Here is a 16,127-nt window from a genome sequence, read left to right on the forward strand (position 1 = left end):
GAGAAAACCAGAGAATAGAACTTGATTATGATGATAAAATCATCAAAGAAAATCGGCGTAATAGCAGGATTCTACAAATACATTGGCTTGATTAATGTGCGATGATTGCGTCAATAAAATCTCTGAAGAATCCTACGCGATCCCAAATTCCAGCGTCTAAAAAAGGAAGGCTACTGCAGAAAGGATTCTAATTTAAATAAATGTATATATTTTGTAGATAAAACTTGTTTAGGTGGGGTAAATAAATAAACGTGGATATTATTGGTAATAAAATTTCAAATAGTGTATAGGAACGAAAAAATCCCTTTATAATATGGAATAAGCATATTTTACGGCCTTTTTTTCAATCAACTGCCCCTCAATCACGAGCTAGTTAGAGTCGGCTACATGAATCCGTACAATGCCATTGAAGATGATTGGAGTTACTGCAAATCCCTTCTTTTTCATAAGCTGATATGTGGTAGAGACACCTTCAACCAAGTGGTGTTATTCAATACTACTTTGTACGAAAAATAAATTATGTGCGTGTAAACAATATTTTTCTAAACTTAATGTGTGTATGCATTATGCCTACACCGTTTGCAATATAATGTCAAGCATTAATTTGCGATTGGAAGCAAAACCATTAAACTAAATCTTTTCATGTAATGTTTGGCAATGCATTATAATCACCAAGAACAACAGTGAAAATAAGCTTTTATAGTTTGTAATAGCTTGAAACTGAGAGAACTACGTGATGTCATCAGCTAGAGGTAACTGAGTACATTGTATTCCTATACAGTTGTAATTGCAAAAAGTGCATGTGTGTGCGCGCGCGTTTTTGTTGTTCGTGAACATTGGTAGCCATTCTCACCATCACCAACAACAACAACCCAGTAAAATCTCACTAATGGGTCTGAGGAGGGTAGTGTGTACGCAGACCTTACCCATATCCCGAAGGAGTAGAGAGGTTGTTTCCGAAAGACCCTCGGCTCAAGAAAACAAAAAGCCAAAGGACAAAAAGGAAACAATATTAGTATCATCACAGCAATCATAGGAAAAATAAGAACATCATGAAATCCAGAAGAAAGATACAAAGCAAAGAGAGACAATATTAGTATCAACACAGCAATCATAAGAAAATAGGAACACCATGAAATCTATATGAAAGATGCAAAGCAAAAGCGATAGCTAGTAAATAGGACCTGCACTGAAAAGCGAAATAGTAAAACACAACATTGCCACTAGCTATCTTAGACAAAACCCCTACATGGCTAGTCCCACAACGGTACGAAGTAAGGCATGACTCAACTACCTTCTAACCTACAACCCTAATTCTCGACCTCCACATCTTCCTATCAAGTGTCATGTCCTCGGAAATCTAGAGCCTCACCATATCCTGCCTGATCACCTCTCCCCAATACTTCTTAGGCCGCCATATACCTCTTCTCGTTCCCTCCACAACCAGCCGCTCACACCTCCGTACCGGAGCATCTGAGCTTTTCCTCTGAACATGTCCGAACCATCTAAGCCTCGCTTCCCGCATCTTGTCATCAATGGGAGCCACGTGCACCTTCTCCCGAATATCATCATTCCTAATCTTATCTATCCTAGTGTGCCCGCACATCCACCGCAACATCCTCATTTCTGCTACTTTCATCTTCTGGATATGTGAGTTCTTAACGGGCCAACACTCAGCTCCATACATCATGACTAGTCTAACCACCGCTCTATAGAACTTACTTTTGAGTATTGGTGGCACTCTCACCAAGCCAGGAAAAAATGGAGATTATGGCCATTCTTTTGTTTGGAGAAGACCTGTAGACATCCGGCATAAAATGGAAAAATAATGTTTTGTGAGAAGTGAAGGATGACAAGTTGGTGGGATAAGTAGACTGATTTTGGTCCTTTGACTGAAAGATTATTTCATCTCACAAAGCCTATAATGACTTGGATAGACACAAATCCAACAATGTCATCCCTCAACACATTGCCCTACACTCAAACTTGACATCAAGCCTAGAATTGATCACAAGGATATGGCTATTATTGGGGACCCATGAAATACCAATTCATTATTGAGTTTTTTCTTAGAAATACAACATTTAACAAGGCCCAAGTAAAACACACATCATATACTCGTGCTTTTGGAAAATAAAATAAGAATGCCTTATCAAAATGTCCATATATTGTAAATCTGTTTGTTCTTCATATGGTAATGGTATCTATGATTAACGAAAGCTTAAAAGCAGAGAAAAGAAAAGAAGTGACTTCTTCAATCCACAGTTAACGGGATTAAGCAGTGGACATGTCTCTTCAGTTTTCACAGAGGCACAGACGCATAGTATCACAATGAGGTTTTACCTACAAATATGACATTATGATCCAAGCACATACATGCATTGAGATACATCATACCTGATCAGAACTCGTCAACATTTATCATTAAGTCAAGCTAAATGTTCAAGAGCTTAGATACATGTTTATTTACAGTCATAAGCTCTGCAAAGATAGGAAACCAATTTGATTAGAACAGAATGGCCCATTCACCACCCCAAAACCCCAGGTTCGTTTCCCCTTTCCCGTAACCTTCTCCCCCTATATCCTGTATTAGCAAACTGGGAAAACTATGTTACTGCTCTCAATAGTTGGTGCAAAAATGATGTCATGTACGAACAACAATAAATTGTATAAAGCATCAATTCCAGATCGGCGAGATCATGTCTCCTCAGCCTTGGGGATTTCAGCCAATGCATCTACAGCTCTTACTTTCTGCGGAACAAACTCTGCATAGATAGCATCCCATAAATAAAGAATGAAAATGTCGAAAATTTGGGAGAGCCAAATCATTCGTTATTGGGAAAACAGTAATCGATACCTGAAAGAAAGTCAAATCTGTGTCGTTTGGAAACAACTGAAGCTGCAACACAAAAAAATATCGAGAGCTACTAAGAATGCAAATAAAATGACTTCTCGAGAACAAAATTGGTTATACTCATAAACACAGCCCGAACCAAGTCTAATAATAAGATGTCACAGAATGCTGCATAGATTATAGCTAAGCTGCTCCTTTTAGTTCTCTCAAATTGACAAAAAAAGCAGAATTCCAGAATACTTTTTTATTTTTCCTTGATGAATAAGAATACCAGAAAATTGATAGCCCGATAACTAGACAAAGATTGTTTAAATCAGAATTTTGGTCATTCGACCGGTTCGAGTTGGATCACACAACAAATCAAAAGGTAATAAGAACAGTGTAAGAAAGCAAAATTGCATATTCAAGATGGTATCCGTTAATCCTTCCTTTTTGCCCATTTTAGTTCTTTTATTAAATAACCTTTTTGTTCATTTTAAATTTTCTTCCTCTTAAGTTTTTCAATTGAGTTTGTAGTACATTAGGGGTGGCAATTTGAGACATGAAATTTGAACTCAACACGAGAACTTAAAATAAGTGGGTTGTTCTTTCTCTTTCTTTTATTTTTGTTTCTCTTTTCTCTTTTTTTTTCTTTCTTTGGAATGTGTTCGCCCATGAATCGGGGTAGATAAGAAGGGCAGGCCTTAGGTGGAATCGAAACCCTGCACCTATGTGTATTAAAGTAAAACAATAATGTCTTGATTCCAAACTAGTTGGTGGCAACTATATGATCTATATCTATTCAGATCCAAATGGGATGAGACTTAAGAATTAAAGTAAATATTATAGAAACCAAAGAATACTTAAAAAATATTGTGTAGAATATATTATGTCATAATTAAGAACCCAAAGTTATAACAACATCAATAATGAATCGATTCTAAATTTAGTTGGGGTCAGCTATATCATCTATATATGTTCCTCTACAGTCTCCATATGGGTTATGACTGAAAGTAAATATTGTTGAACATCAAAAAATAATTAAAGAATGTAGTGTAGAATATTCGTAATTATTATGTCATAATTAAGAATCCCAAAAATTAAGATATTTTCTTATTTCATGCAACTTAAAACTCCTATATATGAACCTTTTTATTTGGTATCGACCATTTTAATAAGATTTTTTTCTTTTTTATTGTCTCATTTTATTGCATCAGAGCCTCTATAAACTTACTTAATACACCCAAGTAGCTTTTGCCAACCTCTAGTGACCTTATGACACCTGTTTGGCCCAAGTTTTTGCTCATATCTATAAGTTAATCATATAATCCGTGTCTAGGTCAAGGGAACGTAACCCGAACCCTCCCCCCCAATAAGAGTTCTGGCTATCTAAAAGAAAGTATTACATTTTTCTCATTTTGGTAACTATACAAACTACGGTACCTCCTCCACTGACGTCTCTTCCAGCCACTACATTGATCATTTTATCAGCTTCTCAAAAAGAATATCTCCAGAACTTGTTCTCATTTTCTCCATGGTATCAAGGTTTGGATATTGAGCCCTCCTCGATAATGAATATCCGAGCATTGTTCTGAAAAGATCTTCTCTTTTTTTATATGGTGAAATGCCGACACAGAATATCGGACTTCTAGTCAATTTTTTGACTAATTCCTGAAATTTTTTCATGTATTCTTCAACCGCCAATTTAAGCAATGCCAATGATACCTTGGCAATTTGCATCACTGCACCTCTTTGCGCTGATTGAGAATAAATTGTTTACATGTTTGCTGCAAGATGCAGCTGTTTGCACGAGCAATTACCAACAACTTTTAGAGGGAACAAGGCTCCACTACTGCTTTTAACTTGGATGATTGTTCACTATTAGGATGATACTATTCAACTAGTTGTTAACTGTTCTGGTCATCTTTTAGTATTTTTATCAAAATATGTGAACTCAAGTTGTTTCACCATCTTTAGTTTGACGATTGTGTTCAATGTGAAGAGAGCAAACAACATTGCAAAGAATTCTTAAAGTTCCTACTTCTACTGAAAATTTCATTTTAGTTCACTAAGCAGTAGCATCATTAAACAAAAACTCCAGAAAAAGAACCCAGAAACTACCCAATGTGCAATACATTGGACTTCTTATGTGAGTTCTATCCATTGATAGTGTTATTTCTCTGGCCATAAAACATCATTACTCTAGTACTTTATTAGCTTATCCCTACCAACTCTTTGCACTTCCATGTGATAGTAAGTAATCCTTAGTCCACTTCTAAGGAATGCTCTCAATTTTAGAAACCTTGAAATAAAATTCAACAAGACTTATTATGTCATATCAACTTTTATACAGAATAAAGACTACTGTCAAAACCTTCAACAGGTGTTAACAATGACTTTCACCAGTAATTTCATGTAAAAGCTTAGATTTCCGAAATCTGAAGTATAGATATATGCAAGTGGTATAGTGAGCTGTTAATCAATTTTTGGTGTTTCCAACTTTAAGAATGGTAAATTAAACAATTCCGTACTGGAAAGATAGAAGAAGGTAAGATAGAGCCCAGGTGCAAAGCATAGTACACATTGAGTAAGGCCTACTAGTTACAATAATACTCCCAGAACCCCATTTTATTTGACCTAGTTACTGTTTTGAAAGTTAACAGTACTTTTTCCTGACTTCACTATTCCTTTATCCTTTTTATTTCAAGAAAATAATTCACAGTTCTATTTTTTGCAATTATAAACATACAAGTTTTTTCCCCAAAGAAAGAGATAAATTGAGGAATAATTTAAGAGGCCTCCTCTAGGTTTGTTGTTGTATCATTTACCTCCGTGTGGTCTGAGATATTACACTAACCTCCCTTACTGCATTGGTCTTCTCTAATATCATTATTCCCCAATATAAGAAATATATGAACCTTTAACTACAATATTGTACCAACATCTTCTCTCTCTCTTTTCTCCTATCCAAAGAGGGTTTGTGTTGAAATCTTGACATGTTTATTACCAGCAGTTCGGGAATGTTGTAGAAAATTTATCACTCAAAGCAGCCTAGTTTTTTGAAAAATCAAATAAAGGAAGTTGGTGTATATCCGAAAACACAAGGAAACTTAACACAAGGAAACTTAGTATCACAAACACAAATCTGGAGGTCTCTAAGATTTTTTCATAATTAATACTTAATACTAGACTGAAAATTCAAGTCAGCCACATAGACCAAACTAGGCCATACAATTTGAGATAGGATAATTTTTTTCATAATTAATACTTAATACTAGACTGAAAATTCAAGTCAGCCACATAGACCAAACTAGGCCATACAATTTGAGATAGGATAAATTTTAACACGTGAAAAGTATGAAAGTGAGAAAGGTTATGATATGCAACTCAACTCATCTTTCATTGATAAGAAATGCAGTGATAAGCATCTAAAGACTTCAAAGTGACAAGTTACTAAAAATGATGAAAATGGAAAATCAACAAAGATAAGGTATGCCGAAATAACAGGAGGTGATTAAAGAACAAATTCAGTAATGCAAAGCACAAAACCACAAGCACTAAGTGAATCAGGAATATCATGTAAAATGTAACAGAAAAAACACTAGCTGCTGTTACACAAGGAAAGAAGGTCCTACTAACTTATAAGCAAAGGACTGAGAGATACTCACAGAGATGGTCATATCCAACATAATTGTTGCGATCCAGAAAAGAACAAGCATAAGCCTCCCTGCAAAATACTTCAAGAAATTTCTCCTGCATGGAGCAACCAAAATCTGTAAGACATCGTAAATATGTAAAGCAAGATAACATGCAGAGCGAAGCAGATATACTGCTACTACTACTCCTGGTACAGAATTAAAGAAAGTAATTTTCCTTGTCAATAAATAAATTAATTAATTAATTAAAGAATGTAACTTCCACAAGCTCCGAAATTGATCAACTCAAATGCAAATGCTTTATCCTTCTCCTTTGCTTCTTCCCTTCATCTCTCCTAATAACACAACCTACGAAAAGTAGGGCTCAGAGCACAATCCAAACAGGCAGCTTACTTAACCTAAAACCTTGAGCTTAGGCTTGACTTAATCTAAGTCCATTACAAACTGACACCTCACGACAAAAGAAGAACAAGACAGTGCCACGGTGGAAGGGGAAGGGAGATCCACTAACATATAAACAAAAGAAAACTTACATAAGAGAGGTGAGGAAGAAACAATAAAACAGTTTGAAAGCAAACAATTCACCACAAAAGGGTCCTACACTTTTGAGGGGTATTATTTTCCTGATTATATAATGAACAACACAATGGTACCACACTATCAAGGCAAAGAATCCACACCTCATTGCTCAACAAAAGCATTTACAAATAGTTTTCTCCTAATAATATTAAATGTTGTAAAGAGAAAATGAGATAATTCTGAACTGCAGAAACAGCTTGGTTTGTAACTGCAACAATTAACTACATTGGTGCAACTACATTACCTGAGAAAAGCAACATGGACACAACAAACTAAAAATATCAGAAAGTATCAAAAATACAAGAAGGTCCTAAATGCTTTCTAATCCAAAAAATGACTCTATACTTTACATTTTCCAAGCATATGAAGCATCTACTAATTCAATGGAAAAGAGAAAAGGTTTTCCATGTTCCACCAATCTTACTCCTCAATGCATTAGAAACGTGTATACTTCACCAACCCAACCGGGTGCTAAAAGGAGTATGCCATGGCTTGGTGTAGCTAAGAATATGGTATCTCCAAGGATCATCTTTAGCTTAAGAATGTGAATAATATTTACAGATATGTCACATACTTGTTGTGGCTTCAATAAGTTCCTACTCCCATTTGTGATATTAGGTCAGATCATGCATGCCTCTAGCAGCCTAAATTTCGCACTGATAAGTTGCTCCGGTAATCTCGTATAATTCAATCAAAAGCTACACCTCAATCTCAAATTAGTTGAGATCAGCTTCATGAGTCCTATGAATTCATTCTACAAGCAGACCTCTCTCTATAACAGCATCTCCATATAACAGTCATTCACTATAAAAGCTATGTTTTTCTCGGAACCGATTTTTATATTAATGTTATAATATATGTCCTTTGTAACAGTACTTCACTATAGCAGCCAAAAAATATCGGAACAAACGAGACTGTTATAGAAAGGTTTGATTGTATTCTATTCAAGTTCATTTTATTACAATGCCAAATAAAGGGCATATAAGGAGTTCTCTAAATTTAAGTTGCTACGACACGGCAGTTTAGGTGTCGTACCCGTGTCGATACGACAGTAGTATGGGTGTGGGTATGGGATCCGTACCGGATCTAGTCAAACAATTTTGGACACTTCGACCATGATGGACAAAAAAAATTCGAGACGAGATACAATTTGATTCCCAAAATCATAACCAAAACTAGGGTAGATTTGAAGAAAATAGCATACCTTATCTAGGAAATCAATCATTTACTTATCTACAACTTGAGACTAAAATAATCTACACTTTACAAGCTATACTTAAGTATTGCACAAAATTTCTCATAAGAAATTTTTATTTTTTATTTTTTTAATTATTTTTAGTCGGATCCCCGCACCGGTATCCGTACTAGGATCCATATCCCCGAATCTTAAAATTTACATCTCGAAGGATCCGACCTCTAGATCCGCACTCGTGTCGGACACCCGCACTTGTGTTCGAGCAACTTAGCTCTAAATCATACACTTTCCCCTAACGCAGAGATACAAGTCTCTAAAATGATAAAAAGACTCCTTACAAAAACCAAACTTATTATAACTATAACCACAACAACTAAGTCTTAATCCTAACTAGTTCGTATCACCTACATGAATTGCCTTCACTGTGTCTATCCTTAGCCAAGTCGGTGTTTATTCCGAGATGTTGTAGGTTTACTTCGTCTCATTTGTCACACCTTCAGTCATCATATTATTGGACCTATGGGTCAGCGTAAACACAAGTTTACATCAGACATGATCAAAACTACCTTAGTGACATTCTCTTGTTTTATCCTCTATCTGTGCTATTTGCATCTTGTATTGGATATGATCATCTCTAATTTTGTGTATTCAACGGAAAATTCATCTTAGAAGCTGAATTTCTTTCTTTCATCATATATATATCTAGATATATACTTCGTCGACCTCCACCATCTCCCCTCCCCTTTGTTCTTTCTTTCTTTGATTTTGCAGGTACATCCAGAGCTGACAAAGAAGTGCATCCTTGACGGAAAACTAACTTGGACGACATACTCGGGCGCCCTGCCTTCATTGCTGCCAGTTCGTCTCTTTTGTATTATTTTGTTCCAGATCTTGGTCTCCATAGGTGTTGTGCAAAGTCCAACTACACCATTAGATTCAACGTTCTCCAAGTACTATCGTTCCTCTATTTTGGCCTTGCCGGCTCTATTATTGTGATTCCTTTCTGATTCATCGCCCTGCCAGCACTCTTTGTTGTGTTCAAATTTTTTTGTTTAATTTTTGGTTGCCTCTGCGGTGATTATTGGGTTAAGAGTTCTAGCTTCATTATTGTTCCTCTATTTTGGCCTTGTCATCTTTGTTATTGTGATACCTTTCCTTTTCGTCGCCTTGCCGACACACTTTGCGGTGTTGAATACTTTTTATTTTTGGTTGCCTCGCCGGCTATATTCTATTTCTCTCGTTCATATTTGCTTGCCTGTCTTTGTTATAGATTAGTTGATTTCAAGTTGTTCTATTTAGTAAACCTTTAATTAGCTTACATATGTTTTAGTGGCTCTAGTGAACAATGGTAAACTAAGGTCATGTCCTCGGTTTGGGGGGGGGGGGTTTCAAAGGTGGCAAGTGGGTTAAGGGTACCTCTAGGCTGAGAGTAGGATCTTGAAACATAGGGACATTGACGGGGAAGTCTATAGAGTTGGTGAAGATTCTTAAGAAGAGAAAGATTAACTTAACTTGTGTCCAGGAAACCAAATGGGTAGGTACTAAGGCACAAGCCATGGATGAGTTTAAATTGTGGTACTCAGGAGGCTCGAAGAATAGGAATAGAGTAGGCATTTTAGTTGATAAAGAACTCGGGGAGCATGTGATAGAGGTTAGAAGGGTGAACAATAGGACGATGGTGATTAAGCTAGTCGTTGGAGGCTTATTTTGAACATAATTAGTGCCTACGTACCTCAAGCGGGCCTGGAAGAGGAGGTCAAGAGGTATTTTTGGGAGAATTTGGACAAAGTTGTGAGAGGTATACTACCCAACGAGAAGTTGTTCATAAGAGGCGATTTCAATGGCCACATCGTGACTACTTCAAAGGGTTATGGCGTTGTGCATGGAGGTTTTGGTTTTGGGGATAGATGCGAAGGAGTCTCGCTTTTGGATTTCGCAGAAGCTTTTGAGTTGGTAATAGTTATTCGAGTTTCCCGAAAAAGGAAGAGCGCTAGATAACCTTTTGTAGTACGGTGGCTCAGGGCTAAGACTCAAATAGATTACTTCCTCCTTAGGGAGTGTGATAGAGGTCCTCGTAAGGACTGCAAGGTTATCTCGAGTGAGAATCTTACAACCCGACATAAGCTTTTGGCGATGGATTTAGAGATTAAGAGGAAAAGGAAAAAGAGGCCTATGTACGACAGACCAAGGATCAAATGGGATGGCTTGACTTCTGACCGAGCCCAGGAGATGGGGAAGAAGATGATGGAGATGGGGGCTCGGGGAAGTAGTGCGGATGCAAACAGTATTTAGGATAGCACCGCTAGTTGCATTAGGGAAGCAGCTAGAGATGTGTTGGGGTCTGGAGGGATAACTCTAGTAGACATCGGGGGGTGGAATAGAGAGGTGAGAGGTCCAAGAGAGAGTGGAAGCTAAGAAGATTGCTTATGCGAAGTTAGTGGAGAGCAAAGACAAGGATGACAAGAGGATGAACAGGGAGAGGCATAAGACAGCGAAGAGGGAGACGAAGTTAGCAATAACAACAACGAAAACGACAACGTTCAAACGCTTGTATGAAGAAATTGAGGGTAAAGGCGGGGATAAGAAGTTATACATGCTAGCCAAGATGAGGGAGAGGATAGCCCGAGACCTTGACGAAGTGACGTACATCAAAGACGAGAAAGGCTAAGTATTAGTGGAAGAGGCACACATTAGACCAAGATGACAGGCATACTTCCATAAACTCTTGAATGAAGAGGGGGCAAGAATATTGTGATGGGTGATTTGGTACACTCCGAGAGTTGTCGAGATTTTGGGTACTGTAAGGGAAGAGCGACCGGGCCAGACAAGATCCATGTAGAATTTTGGAAGAGCGCATGCAGAGCAGGTTTGGAGTGGCTAACCAGGTTGTTTAATGTCATTTTTTAACCCGGCAAAGATGCTCAAAGAATGGAGGTGGTGTACAATGGTTTCGTTGTACAAGAACAAAGGCGATATTCAAAATTGCAACAACTACAGAAGTATCAAGTTGCTAAGCCACGCTATGAAAGTTTGAGAGAAAGTGGTGGAGACAAGGGTAAGAAGGGAGTATCTATTTCCGAGAACCAATACGGATTCATATCGGGGCGATCAACTACGAAAACCATTCACCTTGTAAGGAGATTGGTAGAGCAGGAGGAAGAGGGATTGGTAGAGCAGTATTAAGGAGAGGAAGAGGGACTTACATATGGTGTTCATTGACCTAGAAAAAGCATATGACAAAATCATAAGAGAGGTTCTATGGAGATGTTTGGAGACAAGAGGTGTACCTTTGGCATACACTAGGGCGATTAAAGACATAGTATCATAGAGTCAAGACCCGGGTAAGGATAGTGGGAGGGGAATCGAAACACTTTCTAGTTGTGATGGGTTTGCACCAGGGATCAGCTCTTAGCCTGTTTTTATTTGCATTGGTGATGGATGAATTGACGCGACACATTCAAGGGAAATGCCATGGTGCATGTTATTTGCAGATGACATAATATTGATTGACGAGACGCGAGGCGGAGTTGACACTAGACCGGAGGTTTGGAGACAAACCTTAGAGTCTAAAGGCTTCAGGTTGAGCAGGACTAAGACGGAATATTTGGAGTGCAAGTTCAATGATGTAACTCATGAGGCTGACGTGGAAGTAAGGGTTGATACACAATTTATCCCCAGGAAAGGGAGTTTCAAGTACCTTGGGTCAATAATCCAAGGTAATAGGGAGATTAACGAGGATGTCACGCATCGTATTGGAGAGGCTCGCATGTGGTGTCTTGTGCCACCAAGAATTAAAGGTAAGTTCTACAAAGTGGCGGTTAGACTTTCTATGGGGCGGAATATTGGCCAATCAAGAACTTTCATGTCCAAAAGATGGAAGTAGCGAAAATGAGGATACTAAGGTGGATGTGTGGGCATACTAGGAGAGATAAGATTAGGAACGAAGATATTTAGGACAAGGTATGAGTGGCCCCTGTTGTGGACAAGATGTGGGAAGCAAGGTTGAGATGGTTCGGGTATTGAAGAGGAGATGCACAGATGCTCCAGTGAGGAGGTGTTGCAGGCTGGCATGGGAGGGCCAACAAAGAGGTAGACGCAGGCTGGGAGGCCTTCAAGAGAGGTAGAGGTAGGTCAAAGAAGTATTGGGGAGAGTTGATTATGCAGGACATTCACAGCTTCAACCTACCGAGGACATGACCTTTGAGAGTAGGGTATGGAGGTCAAGAATTAGGGTAGAAGGTTAGTAGGTAGTCAGCGTATTTCTTTTCCACGCCAGTAGTATTTGTAATATTCTTGTATTTTCTTATTATTTGATTTTTTTTATAAGGTTTTCTTATTATTTGATTTCTATTACTATATGTTGTTTCTTCTGCTTCGATTATCTTAGTATCTTGTTATTATTATTGCTTGTTGTCATTGCTTCTTTTTCCAACTTTCCTTGAGTCGAGAGTCTATTGGAAACAACTTATCTACCCCACCCGGTAGGGATAAGGTCTGCTTACAGACTACCCTCCTCAAACCCCACTTGTGGGATTACACTGTGTTTGTTGTTGTTGTAATAGCCGCTACGCCATTCATCTAGTAGATATATTGGTCCTTAACGGCCCAACATTCACTATTTTATAATATTTCTTGTCTTCCCATCACATACCACACTCATTCTACTTTTATTTTATTTATTTCTCCACCTTTATGCCATTCTCCTGTAAGACTGAACTTATATATCTAACTCTCCACATTTAGGCTAAACGATTTTGTCTAATCTTACTTCACCTCTATTTACTTATGCTATTGGGCAGATCACATATGCCTCCAGCAGTTATCCCAAAGTCCTCATAAAACTAAAAGAAGTCTAATAATCTCCAAAATCAGTGAGCAATGAAGGTTTTAGACAGTACTTGTGTCAATCACTCACTTCTTTAATGGAGGTCCTCAAAGTCAAAGAATAACTTTTGAAAGATTAACTATGAAAAATGCACTAGCAGGGACTCTTTATAAAATAACAAATGTCGATAACATTAACTTCTGGGTTTGTTGTTGTTGTTGATAAGACAATGAAAATAATATGTACAGTGGCAAATATAACACAACTGAATAAGGACTATAGGGCCATACCGTAGCTTTGTTAACAACAAATGTTGCTTCTTGGGACATCCTCATATCAGAATTTTCGTCCTTTATTATTCGATGGATTCGATTATGAGGAAACTGATAAAGAGCACTTTCACTCTTCTCATGTTCCTCCTCTTCATCATCTTCCCTTTTCTTCTTTGCCTTTAATTTCTTCAAAGGGGTGTCACCATTGCTCCTTGCTCCATTTTCTACCTTCCCATTACTTGCTTTACCCTCGTTTTCCTCCTTCTCCCTTTTCATCTTCTCTTTTGTAGCTCGACTTGTAGACCCATTACTCTGTGCCCTTTTCACTCCCTTTTCTTCAGCTTCTTCATTTCCTTCCTTCTTATTCTCTGTTTTCTTCATTTTTTTCTCTTCTTTTTTCGACCTACTCGAATCGCCATTGCTCTTAGCCTTTTTTGTTGCTTTTCCTCCTCCTCCTCCTCCTCCTTCTCCTTCTTCTGCCCTTTTCTTTTTCTTCTTACTCTCCTCCTTCTCATTTTCACTTCCACGACTTGAATCACCATTGCTCTTCGCCTTTTTTGCTACTTTTTGTCCTCCTTCCTCTTCTCTTTTCTTCTTCTTGTTCTCATTTTTGCCTCCGCAACTCGAATCACCATTGCTCTTCGCCTTTTTGGCTACTTTTTGTCCTCCTTCCTCTTCATTTTTCTTCTTCTTGTTCTCAATTTTGCATCCACGAGTCGAATCTCCATTGCTCTTTGCATTTTTGCCTATTCTTCCTTTTTCATTCTTCTCCTTCATCTTTTTCTCGGTATTATCCTTTTCCCTTTTAGCTGTTTTTGCAACATTCTGCTCCTCCTCTTCTTTTTCCCTCCCATTTTTGACCTTCTTCTTCCTCATATATATTTTCAAATTTTCACTCTCACTTTGCTTTGACTTTTTTGCTTCATTTTCTCTATTTTCATCTCCTTTCTTCCCCTTTCTTCTATAAACCTTCTTCTGTACTTCCAATTTCTCGTTCCTGCCTCGGCGATTAGTATTATTACCGGCTTTGCCCTCCGCGGCCTTTTCTTCTTCTTCTTCTTCGTCCGTATCTCTTACGTATTCCTCCTGAACATTTTCTACGCCGTCGTTTTCTTCTTCTTCTTCTTTTTCGTCTTGTTGTGATTCGGTACTGGAAGATGGAACGACGAAAATCTCCGGCTCGTCTCCGTCATTTTTGTCGGATTTTCCGTTACTCCTTTTTGTTTTAGGCATTATTGAGGACTTGTTAGGGTTCGTGCTCTGTGATGCAGATTAATTTTTCGACGTCGGTGAAATGGCTGCCGTCGTTTGCGACGGAGGTCCGCGGCGGAAGAAGGGTACTAGCTACTGATTTGATTTTCACAGGCGTTATAACAAGGGCTTTTGGTCCGAGTGAAGAAACTTCACACGTGGCTTTAAAGAAATAGTGGGCCTGCTCCCTGTAGAGAAACATTTTCAATATTAAAATCAGAGTTTAATGGAAAATCTACTGTTCCTCGATTCTAATTTCTGTGACGATATTTGGCGGAGTTTAAGAATATAAATTATTATGAAGCTATAATTATTTTATTAAATATAAAATAAGAGGTTTAAAATTATATTAGTGTTAAAAAATTATAACATTCTTTTTATACAAGCTAAGGGAAAACTATAACATATAAATTGGAATAGAAAAGGTAAAATTAAAAATATTCTATGTAATGAAAGGTAAAAAATATGTAAATTTTAATTTAATTGAGTTATTCTCCCATTGGAATAACTTGTTTTTTTAAAAGACTATGTAATGAAAAATAAAGATCTCACTCTACATATAAACTATACTGAATTAGATTACCTCCTGCTTATTTTATTCTATTTTATTCCCCTCTTATTATATTATAAAATTCGATTCGTTTAATCTTTCTATATATATAACAGCACGAATATTAAGACTCTAAATGTTAAACGATAAAAATATCCTTGAAATATTAGCTGACTTTTATGACCCTAAAAACAAAATTACTTCTTCAAAAAACAAATTCATACAGGATAAATTATAAATGCAACTTTATATATTTTAATTCAATTAAACGTGTCTACTAAAATTTCGGACAATCAGCTCGTTAAATCGTTTCGGAGTCAAACTAAGTATGATGAGATTTCTATGAGGAGGACAATACGGTAAGTATATTCAATTCCATCAATGTCCCATATTCAATAATAATCATATGTAATTCCATCAAGGATTCATCTTGAATAAAATTGGTGTGCTCTAAATCGAATATTTGAGCCTCCAAGTTGTAGTAGCAACACTTGTGTTCCTCGTGTCTTCCAAGTAGAACTTGCAATGATTTGGGAACTTTTGTTGGTTTATAAGTTGGCATTATTTTGAAACAACGAAATATAGTCCAGTCAATTTTAGATAAAAATTAAAATTATAAAATAAACCCGAATACGCAATTCCTGTCTAAGATGATGATGTGGATTGGATGTCGATTTCATATTTTTAAGGTTTCACATCAATTTTGTGACATGAGTGCATTGGCCAAAGATCATAAAAAAATAATGCCACAACGTAAATGGAACAACAAAAGAACATAAAAAATTAATGCCAAAAAAGCTACGAATGACATAATTATCTGTATCTGAATCATTAAAACTTAACTAAATCAAAGAAGATCATTGAACTGGAGAAATAATATTAGGTATTATTATATTCAAGTGATTTTACAACTTTAATCACATAATTATATGATTTCATAATATTTACTTCTATTTTTTCCTTTTG

At 37.1% G+C, this 16,127-nt stretch overlaps 1 protein-coding gene across 1 annotated transcript; it reads right to left on the bottom strand.

Moving 5' to 3' along the window:
- Window positions 1-2,398: 2,398 nt before the first annotated feature.
- Window positions 2,399-14,745, bottom strand: LOC107805027 (uncharacterized). The gene is made up of 4 exons (XM_075234085.1): window positions 13,379-14,745; window positions 6,502-6,586; window positions 2,858-2,899; window positions 2,399-2,765 (listed from the first exon to the last, which is right to left on the bottom strand). Exons 1-4 carry the CDS (start codon window positions 14,591-14,593, stop codon window positions 2,698-2,700), a joined length of 1,410 nt encoding a protein of 469 aa, XP_075090186.1. The 5' UTR covers window positions 14,594-14,745; the 3' UTR covers window positions 2,399-2,697.
- Between the last annotated feature and the right edge of the window lie 1,382 nt (window positions 14,746-16,127).

Source organism: Nicotiana tabacum, chromosome 17, assembly GCF_000715075.1.
Source record: "Nicotiana tabacum cultivar K326 chromosome 17, ASM71507v2, whole genome shotgun sequence".
Lineage (NCBI taxonomy): Eukaryota > Viridiplantae > Streptophyta > Magnoliopsida > Solanales > Solanaceae > Nicotiana > Nicotiana tabacum.

What these genes read in the sequence shown, in the direction of transcription:
- LOC107805027 (XM_075234085.1), bottom strand. Translation starts at nt 14,593, where the DNA reads ATGCCTAAAACAAAAAGGAGTAACGGAAAATCCGACAAAAATGACGGA. An exon ending in TGTTGGATATGACCATCTCT is followed by an intron (nt 2,900 to 6,501) that starts GTGAGTATCTCT and finishes TTTGTGTTGCAG; the next exon opens with CTTCAGTTGTTTCCAAACGA. An exon ending in CAGATTTGACTTTCTTTCAG is followed by an intron (nt 2,766 to 2,857) that starts GTATCGATTACT and finishes CTATCTATGCAG; the next exon opens with AGTTTGTTCCGCAGAAAGTA.